This window comes from Thamnophis sirtalis, unplaced genomic scaffold, assembly GCF_051295495.1.
Source record: "Thamnophis sirtalis isolate CommonGarterSnake01/CBP01778 unplaced genomic scaffold, rThaSir2_p1.2 scaffold_9, whole genome shotgun sequence".
Lineage (NCBI taxonomy): Eukaryota > Metazoa > Chordata > Lepidosauria > Squamata > Natricidae > Thamnophis > Thamnophis sirtalis.
In genome coordinates this window covers 70392553-70412038 of record NW_028261389.1, presented here as the reverse complement: position 1 = coordinate 70412038, position 19486 = coordinate 70392553, and the positions used below count along the sequence as shown (strand labels likewise).

Below are 19486 nucleotides of genomic sequence, written 5' to 3'. Positions count from 1 at the left end.
AACATTCACAGTTACCGTGGGGCTGGATATTTCACAAGCCCCTCGGCCTGCTGGAGCAGCCAGGACTTGGTGGCTTTGCGGAAGGCCGGGAGGGTAGTAAGGGTCCGGATCTCCACAGGGAGGTCGTTCCAGAGGGCTGGAGCTGCAACAGAGAAGGCTCTCCCCCGGGGAGTCGGCAGCCGACATTGGCTGGCAGATGGGATCCGGAGGAGACCTAACCTGTGAGATCTAATCGGTCTATAGGAGGTAATCGGCAGGAGGCGGTCTCTCAGGTACCCAGGTCCGATGCCATGTAGGGCTTTATAGGTGACGACCAGCACCTTGAAGCGGGTCCGGAGACTAATGGGTAGCCAGTGCAGCTCGCGGAGGATAGGTGTGACGTGGGTGTACCTAGGTGCACCCACAATCGCTCGCGTGGCTGCGTTCTGGACTAACTGAAGTCTTCGAACACTCTTCAAGGGCAGCCCCATGTAGAGTGTGTTACAGTAATTGCTGATAGACAGCAGTTTCCTTCCATTCTGAACTCAGTAACAGATAAAAACATAATGTCCACAATTGACATATTGCAACTTAGAAAAAAAAAAACCTCAAAATATCCAAATCTCCAAACTCACTCTAAAATCAAATTCCTGGACCTTGATAGAGAATGCTGCCTGTGATATGGTTGTAATTAAGGCTGATAATCCACTCTACGTCTTCTCGGTCTAATTAAAAAAATGTTCTGTAAGAACTTCAGTAAATTAAAGCTATGTTGGGCACATAAATCCATATTTATAGGGCCCATCTGGGTTTGACACCCCTGGTCTAAATTAACAAGTGAAATGAACAGATGAAAGAAAAATATATAAGTTGTCTATCTGTGAAAAAAGGGGGAAGGATTTAATCATGTCTCGTTTTATGAAATGGGAATTGATGAAAACATGCAGATAAGTGAAGGATGAATAAATGATGAAGATGGATGGACGGATGAAGGACTAAAAGGGTCATCAAACTCTATGTATTGATGTCAATCTAGGTCAGGGATCGGCAAGCTTAAACACTCAAAGAGCCGCAAAGGTTCTAACCGGAAGCTCCCTGTTCAATTCTGGAGCTGACCAGAAGTCCAATTCCTCCACCATAGAGTCTCTTCCTAGCGCGGCATCCTTTTTCCTCTTCCCGTTCTAATTGAAAGTCCTATCAATTGTGGAGTCGACAGCGACAGGGAGCCGCAGCAGAGGGATGAAAGAGCCACATGTGGCTCCAGAGCCATGGGTTCCTGACTCCTGATCTAGGTTGAAGGGAGTCCATATTGAAATGAGAAGTTTTATCAGTTGTAAATAGTTGCAGGTTGATTCACCACTGGACAGGGATTACAATGTTCGTATTGCCTTTAAGGAGAGTATGGCTATTGCTCTTCTGTTTTGTCCAAATAGCAATATATCTTTGGCTAGGCCTGGAATAAAGATGTAGCGAGAACACAAAAGAACTTTCAGAATTTTGTAGTCATTGGTAGGTATCCGTGTTGAGATAAAATGTTCTTCAGAGCACAAAAATTATCTCTCCTTTAATGGGTGAAAAATCGAAAGATCTAATAAAGGGGGGGGGGTTGTTATTTGACTCTGTCACGCCTAACCTCTTTGACAGCAGTTCTGCTTGCTCAGATCCATTGTTCAAGTTAGTTGACTTACTGCTACCCTGAGGCTGATATTGCTACACAGAATAATTGCTTGGCACGCTTCATGAAATATCACAGCAGCCTCCTCCGAGGTTAAATTGGGATTCAGGTGAAATGCGATAGTAACTCCAAGTAATAATCATTATTGATTCTCTCTATCCCCGCATCAGCTCATTTATGACATGTTTTTCTCCTCTGATGAGCTGGACTGTGGGTTGAGGTAAATAAATTGTGTCTCCTGAAATAATTTCCCTTTCCTGAATGCCTTTAATTTGGAAGAGGGAAGATGGTTTGGATCAGATGATTCCACATTTCATTTTCTCAGAGGATTGTATTACGTTCCTAAGTAGCCTTTAGCAAATACCCATCCAAACAGAAACAAGGGGAAAATCTAAATTATATTTGGCTAAAGATTATTCCAAGAAATGTGTATCTTGACTTGTTCTCTCCCCCACCCCTCTTTTTTCCCTCCTGTGTTAGCCCTAGCAACAATCTGAAAGGTACATAAGGCTGGGAAGATGGCTGGATTAACATTTTATAATCAGAGGTGGTATTCAACCAGTTCTGGAGAACTGGTAGCGGAAATTTTGAGTAGTTCGGAGAACTGGCAAACACCACCTCTGGCTGGCCCCGCCCCCATTATTTGCCTCCCGAGTCCCAGCTGATCGGCTGGGTCATCTTTTGTTGCCCTGCATAGGAGAACGGAGCTGGAAAGCAGGTTACTGGGGTGGGGAAGGAAAGGGGATTTTGCAGTAACCTTCCCCTCCCACGCCTATTAAGCCACACCTACCATGCCAGCCACACCCACCAAGCCACGCCTACAGAAAGGGTAGTAAATTTTTTTGAATCCCACCACTTAAGCTTTGTTCGGTTTTGTTTTAATGAAATGTGTGAACATGGCTGCAAATGAAACAAACAAAATGTTATAAAAGTATGATATCTATGTAGTTACTTACCAAGCACATCTATTAAAGTATTAAGGTAACCAAATATCTTTTACAATCTCCAAGGCATTTCACAACTTTTGAGCATCCTTAATATTTTGGAAATTGAAAGTTGGAAAAATTTGACATGTGGTCTACTTGTGGCCTGTAAACAATGCTTTATGGTTTCCATGCATTAATCAGGCCATTGTGGCTTGATCAGCAAGCCCATGGTTCAAGCAAGCCATGTCTCAGAAGGCAGTGGATTAACCTGTGTTTTTTCTAAGGCAGAAGTTCTCACGTTTCGTGCCACCATGACTCCCTAACATAAGAAATGTTTCCTTGTGATGGTGCCCTCCCAAGTGCAGATTGTGCTTTTGTAGGTTTCTGAAAAGGTTCAGTTATGGCAACTGGACCAAAGTTTATTAAAACTGAGATGCTTCGTTATTCACCCAAGTAACTTCTTCAATCAAAATGAGAATTTTGGGTAGTCATTGAGTTGTTGAAATGAACCAACTCTTGCCAGCTTCTCAGTTCTAATAAACTTTGGTCCAGTTGCCATGATTCAACCTTTTTAGATACTTTTGGCCTGGATGTTTGAGTTTTCATTTACATTTCGAACTTCCGACATCTCAAAACTGCCAGCCTCCTGGTGGGCTCCCGGTAAGCTGCTACTTGGAGAGATGGTTTAATGTCAACTGTCCAGTTGGCGAATCCAGAGAAAGAAACTCATTATTTAACCAAGAGTATAAACTTTACTGAATAAACCACATTGGCACAGAAGAAGCAAAACCAGCTCTGGGTTTCCTGCGCAAAGCAAGCATAGTTAATTCCCCCTTTCCCTACAGGCACCCACAGTCCATTATGTCCACTGATCAATTGAATTGAATTGAATTGAATTTATTATATTTCTATGCCGCCCTTTTCCCCTAAGGGGACTCAGGGCGGCTCACAATCCAAGTCAAGGGAGGGGTACAGATAAGGAATAAAAAAGACGAACAGAACAATACACAATTTAAAAGCACACAACAATCATACCATTCGAAGGGGGGGGGGGCGAAAGCTCTTTAGCCCCAGGCCTGTCGGAACAGCCAGGTTTTAAGGGCTTTGCGGAAGGCCTGGAGAGTGGTGAGGGTTCGAATCTCCACGGGGAGCTCGTTCCAGAGGGTCGGAGCAGCCACAGAGAAGGCTCTCCTCCGGGTGGTCGCCAGTCGGCATTGGCCGGCGGATGGAATTCGGAGGAGGCCTAATCTGTGGGATCTAATCGGTCTATTGGAGGTAATTGGCAGCAGGCGGTCTCTCAAGTACTCTCAAGTGATCACTTCTGTTCATTCTACTATGGGAACCAGCCAGCACACTGGGACATCTGCTCGTGGTTACTCCCACTGGATGCAAGAGCATCTCATCTCCCCTGTTTCAACAATCAGGAACAGATTTAAATTTTAACACTGTTGGAGAATTCTTTCCGTTGCTTCTACAATGACTCAAGCCCCGTTTTTAATGCTGTTAAAAAAAATAATAAAGCATTAACCAAGATGTTCCAAATTCTGGGTGAGGAAAAATCGTTTTCACAAAGTTAAAATGACCCCGTAATGCTGATTGATAGTCAAAACAAACAGTTTCTTCTAAGGCAAAAGGGGGGAAAAAATCATTTTGAGGACACGTTGACCTCACAGGTTGGCTGTTTATACTGCTTTCCCGCTATTCTGTGGAATTTATCACACTGCGATGACAGACTGTTAGTAACCTTGTTTAATAAGACTGAAAGGTTATGCTTACAACTTCGGTGCACCAGATGACGGCTGCCCTTTAATTCTGGGGTGTTTTTATAAGTGAAGCCAGTTTAAGAGCTGAAATATCCGTGCTGACTTTCTGCCATGTAGACGTTGTTTGTTTTGCTTCCTATGATGTGAAGCTGTGAAAACAGTTTTATTTCTAATGCGTGAACTCACCTTATGGAGGGTGGACAAGAGTGTTTAAGATTTTCGTAGCTTCCCAAGGCCTCGCTGTCTCTCGTGAACTCATACACGAAGCTTGCTGATAGACTGCAGATTTTATTTTTTTAAAACACAGGCTGTGGGATTAAACAATCCCAGTTCCAAGTTGGGAATAAAATGGAGGCTGATTGGAAAAAAAGTTGGTTAGGGTTAGGGTCGCAAAAGGAGATCACATGACTCCAGGACACTGCAGCAGTCATAAATGTGAGTCGGTTGTCAGGCATCCGAATCTAAATCAACCACGAGGGATGCTGCGACAGTCATAAAAAGTGTGAAAAACTTTTTTCAGTGCCATTGTAACTCCAAACTGTCACTAAATAATACAATAATACAATAGCAGAGTTGGAAGGGACCTTGGAGGTCTTCTAGTCCAACACCCTGCCTAGGCAGGAAACCCTATGCCATTTCAGACAAATGGCTATCCAACATCTTCTTAAAGACTTCCAGTGTTGGGGCATTCACAAGTTCTGGAGGCAAGCTGTTCCACTGGTTAATTGTTCTCACTGTCAGGAAATTTCTCTCTAGTTCTAAATTGTTTCTCTCCTTGATTAGTTTCCACCCATTGCTTCTTGTTCTACCCTCAGGTGCCTTGGAGAATAGTTTGACTCCCTCTTCTTTGTGGCAACCCCTGAGATATTGGAACACTGCTATCATGTCTCCCCTAGTCCTTCTTTTCATTAAATTAGACATACCCAGTTCCTGCAACCGTTCTCCATATGTTTTAGTCTCCAGTCCCCTAATCATCTTTGTTGCTCTTCTCTGCACTCTTTCTAGAGTCTCCACATCTTTTCTACATCGTGGTGACCAAAACTGAATGCTGTCTTCCCAGTGTGGCCTTACCAAGGCATTATAAAGTGGTATTAACACTTCACGTGATCTTGATTCTATCTAAATGAACTGTTGTAAGTCAAGGAGCACCTGTATTCCAGGTTTGAGACATGCCCGCTCCAGACGTTCTGTGCTAGAATTCTTGGAACGAGTCTCTTGAGGTTGGATTGCTTTTGGAATATGTGGAATAGACCATTTCAAGGTTGGAAGGTTTTGCATACAATTGCTATATGCTTTCCGATATCTATTTACAGAATTGGTTCTTGTTCCTAATGTGTTCTGGGGCAACAAGGCCAAAAGGTCAACTTACGGTTAGCTTCTTTTGGGTTTGGTTTGAGTTTCCTTCTCTTGGTGGCTTCTACTGTTGGAAGAAAAAAAATCCAGTCTGATTCCAAGCGGGGAGAAAGAGGCTGGAAATAAAACGGAGGCTGATTGGAAAGAAGGACTCTGTTTATTGATGAACAGAACCAACCAGTAAGTTCTGGGACAGCTGGCCAAAATGGGGTTGGGATAGGTGGGCTTTTATACATGTGTTTGGTTTTTGTGTTTGAGATGCTCCAGGGGGTTGTGCAAGGCAGTGAGCCTTGTGTCTATTACTATTTGAATGGTGGTGGGTTAACAAAATAGGATCGCCAACATGATCGCCAATGTCTAATGATGAATATGGCACAAGAAGAAGAAGGTGGGTTAATCCTATTATGTCCCAAAGGTCATGTCTTGTTGTCCTTAATCCCATCACCTGGAGTTCAAGGTGTTTTGTTTATGAATAGATTGGTCCAGTCTTTCTTAAGAGGCACAAAATATCCATCTCTAAAGACTTCAGGCATCTGCTGGAGGCTGTTGGGCCTGCTTTCTGCCTTTGTTAAGATTTTTCTCCATTTCTCCAATTGGGGAAATATATTAGAATAGAATAACAGAGTTGGAAGGGATCTTGAAGGTCTTCTAATCCAACCCCCTGTTTAGGCAGGAAACCCTACACCACTTCAGACAAATGGATCTCCAACATCATCTTAAAAACGTCCAGTGTTGGGGCATTCACAACTTCTGGAGGCAAGTTGTTCCATTGATTAATTGTTCTAACTGTCAGGAAATGTCTCCTTAGTTCTAAGTTGCTTCTTTCCTTGATTAGTTTCCACCCATTGCTTCTTGTTCTACCCTCAGGTGCCTTGGAGAATAGTTTGACTCCCTCTTCTTTGTGGCAACCCCTGAGATATTGGAATACTGCTATCATGTCTCCCCTTCTTTTCATTAAATTAGACAGACCCAATTCCTGCAGTCGTTCTTCATATGTTTTAGCCTCCAATCCCCTAATCATCTTTTTTGCTCTTCTGTGCAATCTTTCCAGAGTCTTAACATCTTTTTTTACATCGTGGTGACAAAAACTGAATGCAGTATTCCAAGTGTTGCCTTATAAAGTGGTATCAACACTTCACCTGATCTTGATTCTATCCCTTTGTTTATGTAGCCTAGAACTGTGTTGGCTTTTTTGGCAGCTGCTGCACACGGCTGGCTAATATTTAAATGGTTGTCCACTAGGACTCCCAAGATCCCTCTCTCAGTTACTACTATTATTTTATTTCTTTTAAAATCCCCCCAAATATTGCATTCTCTGGGAGGAGGGCGGTGTTCACTTCACCCCTTGCCTTTTAATCTAGACCAGGATAGCGTTCGTACTGCCTTAAGCATTGCTCTCAGGGTCATTGAAGCTCCTCATCCCTTTAAGGTTATAATTATTAAGATAATCGCTTCCTAAAGCAGTGTGTGGTGATGCCAATTTGCAGGAGCAGAACATCTTAGATAATAGACCTAATCGGAGATTAACCTTTGGATTAGAAAAATGCACTGTATGGCACCAATGGGATGTAATGGTTAGGAAAATGGATTTAGGATTCTGTAAATTCAAAGAGAAGGAAGTAATCAATCAGAAGTAGATCCGGGTGGCATCCAACCTTAAAAATAGAGTTAGTCAGGGTGGATAAAAATAGATGATTTTTTAAAAAAAAAGTAAATTGGATTTTTAAAAAATATAAATTGGATTTTTTAAAAATGTAAATTGGATTTTTTAAAAATGTAAATTGGATTTTTAAAAAATGTAAATTGGATTTTTTAAAATTTAAATTGGATTTTTTAAAATTAAATTTATTTTAATAAAATGCTTTTGGAGTAAAAATCTATCTAAAGGTAGTTTTCTACTTAAGATACATTCATAATTTAGTTTATTCAGCATGAAATGGAGCTTAATTATGCAGCATGAGGTTGTATAGTCTGCAATATTGGTGAGTCAACAGCAGGTTAAAGGAGGAGCCACCACGGGACAGAGATGACAGTTGCTCTTTAAAAAATATGATTTAAATCGAGTTGATTTAAATCAAGCCTTTTTACTAGTGATTTAAATCAACTTGATTTATATCAAATCCACCCTGGAATTAGTTGAGATGTTCATTTCTTAATTTGTTATGCTTAAAGAAGGAAACCTTCACTAAACCAAATATATGTTGTTGGCTCTGAGGAACACACACTGATGTTATTAACAGTAATATTCTAATAATCATTATGGTTAAGGCACTATCTCTAAACATGAAAAATTAAGTCTGGAGTGTGTGAGTATATGAATGAATGAATGAATGAATGAATGAATGAATGAATGAATGAATGAATTTTGATGGAAGAGCTGGAACCTTCATGGAGGATTAGCTGAGCCATCTGTTACACCTGGTGTACTGTCCAACATTGCTTGTAGCTGAAATGTAGAGTAAGACATTGCCCTAATTCTACTTCCGTATCCAATTTAAGACTTGCTGCAGAGATGAGTCTCATCATTACCTCATCGGCTTTTAAGAACATCATAGGAATAAATAGAAAAATATCTTCAGATTACTGAAATAACATGTTAGTTTCCCTTTCCTTATCAAAAGAATGGGTTTGCATTTTTTAAAACTTTTCTTCAGCTTGCTATAGGAATCCAGAGAAGTGTTTTTTGAACCTTGGCAACTGTAAAGATGTTGAACCTCAGTTCCCAGAATTCCTCAGCCAGACATACAAGGGAATTCTGGGGCATGAAGTCCTCACTTTTTAAAGTTGAGAAGCCCTGATCCAAAGACTTTTTAAAAAAAATGATTTAAATATGTATTTTTGAGCCATTTCAAGCAGTAAGGCTTGAAGGCCGCTGAATTGTAAAGGAAATGAGGGGGATAGGGAATTGCAGAGTACAGGGAAGCAGTGCCGAGTTCCCAATTTTCATGCTTTCAAACATTCCTAAATTTACGGTATGTTAAATTACCCTGGAGATTGTTCTGGGATGTTTTACAATAAGTATTTTCTGCTTTGATCAGGGGTATCAAATTCGATTTCATTGAGGGCCAAATCAGTGTTGTGTTTGACCTCAGGGGGGCAGGTGCCCATGGTTGGGATGGGCGTGGCCAGCTCGAAATCACTCATGTCGGGGGCGCCTATGGGTTTTCATCTGTGACAGCCTCCTGCAGTCCTCTACCAGCGAAAATGGAGCTTGGGAGGGCTGTGTGCGGCCCTCCCAAGCTCCGTTTTTGCTGGCAGAGGCACCGCAGGCCGGTCCTTCACTGTTTCCAGGGCAACCCTGCGGTCCAGATCTAAGCACCCTGTGGGCCAGATCCGGCCTGCGGGCCTTGAGTTTGACACCCTTGGCTTAGACTGTGAAAAATGGTCATACGTCTAAGGTAAAAATTGGTTACTGCAAAACATCCCAAAACAATCTCCGGTGTAAGTTGAGGACTACCTATATCTGCAGCTCCATATCTTTAGCATCCATCTCGGTGGTGCAGAGGTGGGTTCCTACCGGTATCGACCGGTTCGACCGAACCGGTAGTAGTTTTTTGGCCTGGGTCACTGAAACCAGCAATGACCCAGACCTACCCTGACCCTGAACTGGTTCCTTGATCTCTTCTCCCATCACCGGCATGTTTCTGCGCATGCGCAGAACAGTTTTCAGTAAACTGTGCGTGCGCAGCTATGAGGCAAAAAAAAGTGAGCATCGTGCGCACAAAATGTTTGCACACATACAAAATGCCGTCTCTCAGCGAACCAGTAGTAAACCAGTTAGAAACCCACCACTGCGGTAGTGGTTAACTTTCTCAGGGAAAACTGGGAAGGGAATCTGCTAATCTTTCCACATTGCTGGATTTCCTGATTTGAAAAGTCATCGTCTTAATTCATCCCTCAACAAACTATCTACGGCCAAAGAAATTGTCGGAAAAGGAAAATATTTTACTTTTTGCTGTACGGCTTTTACTCCCTGCCAAATGGTTGGGGAAATACTTTTTCAAGCCTAATGTGTTTGTCAAGCAAACCAACGCAGGGTTGCAATGAAATTATTGATGTAGGCAAATCTTGCCAAATTGCCTTGGCAGAATGCTGCGAGACTCCATTTTTTGGCTGACAGATTTAAGTAATAGACAGTAATAAATGGAGGTCAAATTCTAATGAACTTCACAATCATTTGCCTCAGGAAAATACTCCCTGGCACACACGTGTGTTTCTGAGCAAGTAAACTTTTACCTCTCAACAAATAGAGATAGCAATAGCAATAGCAGTTAGACTTATATACCGCTTCATAGGGCTTTCAGCCCTCTCTAAGCGGTTTACAGAGTCAGCATATTGCCCCCAACAACAATCCGGGTCCTCATTTTACCCACCTTGGAAGGATGGAAGGCTGAGTCAACCCTGAGCCGGTGAGATTTGAACAGCCGAGCTACAGAACTGCAGTCAGCTGAAGTAGCCTGCAGTGCTGCATTTAACCACTTCGCCACCTCGGCTCTATCACTTGGCCGGAAAGAGTTTCAATGTTTTACCGATTTTTTTACAATAGAAGAGATTTTATGAGATTGTGATCTTTGTTGTGGGAAATCCTGAGAATCGCAGTTGAAGAAATCTAGAGATGGCTAGACTTAGATCTTGCCCTAAAATGATATGAGAACTTAGATGTCATAAGAGCCAATTTGCTCTCGTGGTTAAGACACTAAACTTAGAAAGCAAGAGATCATGATTTCAAGTCCTGCCTTAGCCATGAAAGCCAGCTGGCTGACTTTAGCCCACTCAGTTGTGGCCCGCTAGCAGCCAGCGGAGCTGGTGGCAGAATCCGACAGTGAGGAGGTTAAGGAGGAACATGGGCCAGTCCTGGAGTCTGGGGACAGCTCTGTGTTGTAGGCAGAGATGAAGTCAGGGCCGTCCAACAGTTATCAGCTGCCTTTGGCGTCGGAGATCAGTGGGGCAGAAGAACAGCTGGAGCCTGTTCCCAGTGTGTGCCTGCGCAGAGCTGCCAGGAGAATGGAATAGTTAAGGAACAAGGGTTGACTGGGGAGTAAAGGCACAGGTGGACAGTGAAAGGTCCCTCCCATAGGGAATAAAGAGGAGCGAAAGGGGAGGGGAGTTTGCAGGAGACAATTAGTTTGCTTAATTAGTGTGAAGATTTGTTCGTGACTTTCAGAGACTCCTTCCCAAGTATTTTCTTGTACAGCGTTGAGTTCAGAAGATATCGGCCTGGTAGCTCTCCAAGCCTGATAAGGTCTGTGGTGGTAAATACACCCTTGAAAGACTGTTTGCCAGGACTTTGCTGGATGTGAATGAGGAGAATTCACATTAGCTTAATAAAGAGGGGTTTGGGGCTCTCTTTCAGCCCAACCCATCTCACAAGATGGTTGTTGTATGGAAAATAGGAAGAGGAGGGTGTGTAGGATATGTTCTCCGCCATGAGTTTTATTTGTAAAAATAATAAAAGCGGGATACAAATTAAATAAATAACAAGGTGTCATATAAGGCGAGACAGGACTTGGGTAACTGGGAGGCCATCTGCGCTGCTTGCCAATTTTCCAGTTGATATCTTTGTATTAAACTCAACGAAGGCAATCTAATATCTCGGATTCTTAATCCTTCCTTTGACTTCCGTGTTAGGTTTTTTCAAAGATGACCGCATCGTATTCTGGACATGGATGTTTTCCACCTACTTTATGGAGAAATGGGCCCCGAGGCAAGATGATATGCTCTTCTATGTTCGCAGGAGGCTGGCCTATGTTGGCGGAGATGGCGTAGAAGAAAAGAAGGTAGGTTGATTGACAAGCTGGCACTCCAAGAAAGACAGTCCTTGTTCTCCTCTCATAAATGTCAAATGGGTTTCCTCTTCAGCTGACAGAAAATTAGAAAATAGATCAAAGACATAGCCGTATTTTTCAGAATATAACACGCATCGGAGTATAAGACGCACCAAGATTTTGAAGGAGCAAATTTTAAAAAAAGTTTTTGCACTCTGCAAACCTCTCAAAAACATGCGAAAACAGGCCTGTTTTTTTAAAAAGGCATGAATAGCCTTTAGGAGGCTTATAGAGTGCTCCTGGGGGCTGGCCCCCCCAAAACTGAGCAAAAAACAGCTCGTGGCATTATTTCGCATGCCGCCTGCATCTCACAGATGGGGCTTCGCTTGTTGTGTGGCCCGATTGCTAGCATGCCATGGCCCTGTGTAGGTCCACCATCCAGGGACTGGAGACCCCTGTTCTAGAGAGAATAGCAATAGCAATAGCAGTTAGACTTATCGCTTCATAGGGCTTTCAGCCCTCTCTAAGCGGTTTACAGAGTCAGTATATTGCCCCCACAGTCTGGGTCCTCATTTCACCCACCTCGGAAGGATGGAAGGCTGAGTCAACCTTGAGCCGGTGAGATTAGAACCGCTGAACTGCAGATAACAGTCAGCTGAAGTGGCCTGCAGTACTGCACCCTAACCACTGCGCCAGAGAGCAGAAAATGGTTAAAATAAAGTAAAAACTATAAAGCGCTATTCCTATGTTATAAAGAATGTAATTATACATCTAATAATATTGCATAAAGATTGGAACTGCCTTCATTTAGACTTTTGACAGTTTTTCCCAGAACAAAAAGAGAAATAACGGCTCCTATTAATCTTGCATTTCAGATTTATTCTATCTACTTGAAAATATTTCTAGAAATACAGCTTCGTACAAATACAGGAAACTATGTTACATATATTTGATTTTGTGCTCTCTTTTCAGGTTATTCTCACAAAGCAAAACTAGTTTGTCAAAGTTTCCCACCACCCCCCTCCAACGTGGGTTTAAGAAGTCTCTGTTGGTTAAATATTTGCTTCATTTGTGAAGCATGAAATTAATGCTTTGTGATTTATAGCCATCTCCACCTGTCACTTCTTAGAGTGAATACAAAACAAGAATTTTCTACCAGTTCTGTTTGTTTAACGTGAAATCCCCCTGGGCATGAGCAATATTGCATTTTTTAACTCAGTGGCTCCCTCTTGATTACTACTGCAATACAACAGAGTTTGCAAATTTAAAGCGATTCTAATAATCCTTGTATCTGGCCAGTTGTCAAGCAGTGGTTTCTTTTGAAGGATATTGTGGCAGGCAATCTGTGCTGATTTTTATTTATGTATAAAATTGATAGACTGCTTCAATCTAAAAAGGTCTCCTTTTTAAATTAGATCCCAAAATAAATTGAATTGTTTTGCTCTCAAATTGAGCGTTCAAATCTTTCTCTCTTCAAATTGCCAGTCTCCAATTTGAATGGAATCAGGGCTGATTAGTATGCTCACAAAAGCTCCTGCCTTTTAATTAAATGTGTAAGTGAGAAAAAGTGCTGTCAGAGTCCTCATGAATTTTGGCTTCCATAGATACATATTAAATGCCATTACTATGTTGTCTGCTGTTTGCTAACAATGGACCCAGCTAAGCTTCAGATCCATTAAAAAAGTCAGTGTTTTTCAACCTTGGCCGCTTTAAGATGGTTCCACCACAAAACCGCGGTCGTCTAAAGCGCGCTCGACGAAACCACGTACCTGACATCATCACAGCGCGACGAAAAAAGCACGCTGTGAGCGGTAAAGGTAAAATTAACGCGTAAAACTAAACCTCCCCCCCAAACCTAATCCTAAACCTAATCCTAAACCTAACCCTTAACCTAACCCTAAACCTAACCCTTAACCTAACGCTAAACCTAACGCTAACCCTTAACCTAATCCTAAACCTAACCCTAACGCTTAACGTAACCCTAAACCTAACCCTAAACCTAACCCTTACCTTTACGTGAATCGGCTTGCTTTAAAAGCGCTTTTTAAAGCGCCCTTTTTTCTCTGCGGTCCTTGTCGTCGCGCTGCTGATGACGTCAGCGACGCGCTTTAATTGGGCGCGCTTTAGTGGACCGCGGTTTTGTCGTGCCACGTTTAAAATGTATGAGTTGAAATTCCCAACATTCCCCAGGCACCATGGTTGGCTGGAGAATTCTGGGAGTTGAAGTCCCCACATCTTAAAGTTGCCAAGGTTGAGAAATATTGCGGAAAAATAATATTTCTTTTGATGGGGGAGTGGTCAGAAATAGTTTCAAGGCTAATCCTATGCCCAGCTGCTTAATATGTTTTTTTTTTTTTTTGCTTTTATCTGACCTTGATTTTGAGAGATGTGCAATTGACTATGATTTGTGTTCAATTGGGACAAATCATTAAGAGCCGAGGTGGTGCAGTGGTTAGGGTGCAGTACTGCAGGCCACTTCAGCTGATTGTTATCTGCAGTTCAGTGGTTCTAATCTCACCGGCTCAAGGTTGACTCAGCCTTCCATCCTTCCGAGGTGGGTGAAATGAGGACCCAGACTGTGGGGGCGATATGCTGGACTCTGTAAACCGCTTAGAGAGGGCTGAAAGCCCAATGAAGCGGTATATAAGTCTAACTGCTATTGCTATTGCTATCATGGTCTCAACTCTTTGGTGGGACATGCATTTCTTTGTATGATAGGAGGTTTCTTGCTATTACTAAAGTATTCTGCTTAGATACTTAGTCATACATATATTTTACATCAACTGTCTGACTAGTGAACCCACAATAAGGAAACACTCTCGGGAGCCTTGAAATCCCAAAAGTAAAACTTTATTGGATACGCCATTATGGTACTGAAGAAACAAAACCAGCTCTGGTTTTCCTGTGCAAACGTTGCCTGGTTAAACTATAGCTCCCTCTTCTCTCCACTCCTGGATGATCACATTGTCCAATTATAAGATGTCCTTTTGTTATGGGAACAGTCCATCTCTTTCTCCAGCACCTGCAGTGGTGACCTTTATAGTGGGCAGATTCTCACGATCTCTGCATACGTTCTCAGCATTCCATTTCCCCTTCATTGGCAAGTTGAAAAGTGTTAGGGTTTGAAAGAAGCAACGTGATTCAATCTTGGCATTTTAGCTTCTTTTCCCCCCACAATCCATGTTATAATTAGCTATGCCATGGAAGATGGCTGATATCAACACAACCACCGTTCCTAATCTCCCGGCTTGGCTTGATTGTCATCTGAAGGTTGATCTGCTCCAAACTTAATTGTCACTACAATTGATGAGACTGAGTGAAGGTTTACTTCTCATCTGAAGCTTAATAAAATACTCCTTGTCATACAATACAGGTGACAGGATATCTTTAGAAGAAAATAATGGAGCTTGTCTTACATTGCTGAACCATCAAGCAGAAAGTCTATCAACTCACATAACTTTTCATTATTGATGAATTCATTAAGAGTTAGTTCTTAATTCAATAAAATAGTTTAGCAGATTTGCCTGGAAAAGATGGTCCAGAATACAAACATTTGGGACTTTACAAAGATTGAGATAACATTGAACATTTACTCTACCAATGCTAGGTATTTCCTACTGTTTTTATTATTAGTGTAAAAAACTAAAAAAAAAAAGGACAGATACGCAGACGTCTATATACTTTCCAACCACGTAATTCAAGATGATTTGTGAAGACCCCTTACAGGAGTCCTTGACTTACAACCTGTTCTGACCCAGGCTTCCTTACAAAGGAAAAGCAAAGTCTTAGTCCCAACAAAACCTCTTTTATTTTTCACGACTGTGAATTCCTTTCATTCACAGTCAGCAAATCTTGGCAAACAGTCTTTCAAAGGAATGTTTATCCACACGTACCTTATCCTGTTAGAAGCGCTGCCAGATAACTAGAGTCCAAACACAGAGCAAAGCAAAACTTGGCACAGAGTTTCTCACAAACAGAACTTTCCAGCCCAATGAACAAATTGTTTCCTGCAAAAGCCCACTCCCCATTCGCTCCTCTTTCATTTCCTATGGGAGGGGCCAATCACCTCCAAGGTGTGGCTTCACGCTTGAGTCGACCCTGCTTTCTTAATTGTTCTTGTCATCTGGCAGCTCTGCGCATGCACGCAGTGGGAACAGGCTCCAGCTGTTCCTCTGCCTCGCGGCTGTCTAGCTCCCTCTCTGCCTCCAACGCAGAGCCCTCGTCTGAGCTTTCCTCAGCCTCCAGGACTGGCCCATGTTCCTCCCCAACCTCATTATTGTCCGACTCTGCTGCCAGCTCTGCAGGCTGCTGGCAGACCACAACACAACCATTGCTTAGTTTGAAGTTACAATGACACTGAAAAATGTGACTTTACAACTGGTCCTTGCCAGGGGTGGGTTCCGGGAGGCACTACTGCCAGTTTCCTTTGCCCGTGCATGCACAGGGCAATTAAAATTGTTCTGCGCATGCACAGAACTGGAAAAACAAGATGGCGCTGCCTGTGGCGCCACCCAGAGAACCAGTTTGGTGGTGTTGCAGACCTGGGTCTCTGCTGGTTCCAGTGACCCAGGCCGCCAAAACACTACCGGTTTGGCCGAACCAGTCTGAACCAGTAGGAACCCACCACTGGTCCTCGCCGTTGCAACTGCTGCGGCATCCCCATGGTCACATGGTCAAAATCCAAAATACTAGACATTTGTAGCATCCCTGGGTCCTGTGATCACCACTTGCGACCTTCCCGGCTGAATTCTGGCAAGCAAAGTTGGCTTAATTCACTTAATAATTGCAATTAGCAATAATTGTCTTGCTTAGCAATGGAATATTCTGATCCCGATAGTGAGCATAAGACAGGGATGGCTAAACTTTCCCGGACCAAGTGCCCAAAGTGTGTGTGCATGCGCGCAAATACATGCACACGCACCCGAACCCCCCAAATGCAATGCGTGTGCGGCCCTATGCATGCACCCCTCCCTCCCACGCATGCGCGGCAGAGACCCAAAGACCAACTGGCTGGCGAGAAGTGCACACGCATTTGCGGAGGAGGTGAACTGGAGTGATGGCTTGCGTGCCAACAGAGAAGGCGCTGCTTGCCACCTCTAGCACACATGCCATAGGTTTGCCATCATGGTCATAAGTCAAGGACTATTACTACACATAACTCTCTACAAAAATCCATTAAAAGAAACATAGCTTATTCCAGGAATAAATTAAGTCAGGGTTGCTCACATAATGAATCTGGATGTCCGTTCTTGGCAACACAAGAGCAGAATACACATACATGCATACATACAAACATACATGCATGTATGTTTATATTTGAAAGGCAGAGGTGATTTGAAGCAGATAAGGACTCTGCATAGCACTAATTGTCCAGTTTCTGGCAATATCTGCCATGTAGAAAAGGGGAACAGTAAAAGCGACCTCCCAAGCATTTTTGAGATTTTTTTCTTCAAAACAAACACTAAAAAGAGCTGAGTTTGCAGCTCAAGGCTGGGGTGTGTGCACTTGTGATTTCTTTTTAAATAGAAAGGAAAACAACTCACTCTGAGACAGGAGCAAAGCTGTGCCAGACTTTTCTCTGTCGGCCTGAGTCAACATTTCACTTGGCTGAAAGAGATAAAATGTGTGAGCTTCTCAACTTTTGGGGCATAACAGTTTGCTGAATTGACGGTGGCGGTTAGAATAGAAATGGAGATTTTTTTGTCCCTAGATTACTGCTCTTCCAAGAAGGAGAAAAATGCATTAATCTTCAGAGTACGGATCAATAACCCTCTCATAATTTGTCCAATAAATAAATAATTCGTTAAATTATTTTAATTACATTAATAATTTGTCCCAAGGGACACGGTGGCTCGGTGGCTAAGACACTGAGCTTATCAATCAGAAAGGTTGGCAGTTCAGCGGTTTGAATTTCTAGTGCCGCGTAACGGAGTGAGCTCCCTTTACTTGTCCCAGCTTCTACTAACTAAACAGTTTGAAAGCATGCCAAGATGCAAGTAGAAAAACCTTTACTGGAAGGTAACAGCGTTCCGTGCACCTTTGATTTGATTTGATTGATTTGATTTGATTATATTTATATGCCGCCCTTTTCCCCTGAAGGGGATTCAGGGCGGCTCACAATTCAAATCGAGGAAGGGGGGTACAGACAAAAAATAAAAGACGAAACATAACAATACATAATTTAAAAACACACAACAGTCATACCATTCGAGACGGGGGCAACAGCTCTTTAGCCCCAGGCCTGTCGGAACAGCCAGGTTTTAAGGGCTTTGCGGAAGGCCTGGAGGGTGGTGAGGGTTCGAATCTCCACGGGGAGTTCGTTCCAGAGGGTCGGAGCAGCCACAGAGAAGGCTCTCCTCCGGGTAGTCGCCAGTCGGCACTGGCCGGCAGATGGAATTCGGAGGAGGCCTAATCTGTGGGATCTAATCAGTCTAGTGGAGGTGATTGGCAGCAGGTGGTCTTTGGCATTTAGTCATGCCGGCCACATGACCAAGCAGATGTCTTTGGACAGCACTGGTTCTTTGGCTTTGAAACGGAGATGCGCACCGTCCCCTAGAGTCGGGAACGACTAGCACATATGTGTGAGGAGAACCTTTTACCTTTAATTTGTCCAATCTCGGTCTAGCTCTTCTTCATTTGAAATGCTTCTCTGCCGCAGATATTTCACTCTATATGACTTATTGTCATTTCTCCCGATTTTACCTGAATCACAAATGACATTTTATCCATTTCTTCCTGCATTCAAACTAATAAAATCAGAGCTGCTACTTTTTAATGGCAAGACTGCAAATGGGATTATAAATCAACTAAATTATCATAGGACATGTTAATAGAGGTATTTCCTTTCCCAATGAATTAATTGCCGCTCTTTCAGTACTTGCTGAAACCCAATGCAATTTACTTGTTTGCTTGTTTTCATTTATGTACCACTGGAATCCAATGATTCCCAGTGGCTTACACACATAAAAAGGATGAAACACTCAAAGCCAAACCATCTGAAAGCATAAGTGCAGCCTGTTAATTGTTGTTCACCAGAGAAGACCATCAGCTTTATACTGTAGGTGTATTTTTGAAAGATGAAGCTGCATTTCACTGGGAACATTTACTATCCATATTTGACTTGAATGTGTGACTTGATCCTGAGCCTGCGAACTAATCACCATCCTTTCTTAGAAAACTTCTGAACCTGACTCCCCAAAATACTATAGATTTCCAGTTATAGTGTGATTCTTATCTGAACTGTTGGGCTTTGTTTTATCAGGTTGACGTTGAAGTATACCGCAGAGATTCCAAGAAGCTTCCAGGTTTGGGTGATCCTGACATTGATTGGGAGGAGTGCGTCTACCTGAACCTTATACTACAGAAGGTGATCTCAGACTTTCTCTTCTCCAAAGCTTGCTGGGGCTAGAAGAGGGGAATGTCTGCAATTTGCGGGGTATTTTGAGAATGAGTATGGTACCTTGGCTTGAATCTGCACCATCTACCAATCATGTGGTCATTTTGAGACTTCCTATCTATTTAAACCTGTAGTAAGGTTATTTGAAGGGGTTCCACCACAAATGCGCGCACAACAAAAGCGCGTCTGACTAAACTGCGGTGTCTAAAGCGCGGTGACAAAACCGCGCGACGAATTAGCGACTAATTAGCCCTAAAGCGCGCCAACAGAAGCGCGCTGTAATGTAACCCTCAACCTAACCCTAAACCTAACCCTCAACCTAACCCTAAACCTAACCCTACACCTAACCCTCAACCTAACCTTAAACCTAACCCTAAACCTAACTGTAAATCTTACCTTAAATGAAATCGCGCTTCTGTCGGCGCGCTGTTGTCGGCGCGCTGTTGTGGGCTTGGTTTTGAAATCGCGGTTTTAGCACCGCGGTGTTGTCGGCGCGCTTATGACGTTCACGCTTTTGACGGGTCACGATTTGAAGGGTGGCTCAGTGGCTAAGATGCTGAGCTTATCGATAAGAGAGGTTGGCAGTTCAGCGGTTCGAATCCCTAGAGCCACGTAATGGAGTGAGCTCC

The 19486-nt window shown here is 42.9% G+C and overlaps 1 protein-coding gene across 1 annotated transcript in view; it reads left to right on the top strand.

Moving 5' to 3' along the window:
- The window catches only part of KIAA0930 (KIAA0930 ortholog), a 69352-nt gene that overhangs the window by 28212 nt on the left and 21654 nt on the right, over positions 1–19486 (top strand). The window contains exons 2-3 of the mRNA XM_087722224.1: positions 11325–11473; positions 18723–18827. Of these exons, the coding sequence (XP_087578350.1) occupies positions 11325–11473; positions 18723–18827 (254 nt within the window). The remainder of the gene's footprint in view (positions 1–11324; positions 11474–18722; positions 18828–19486) is intronic.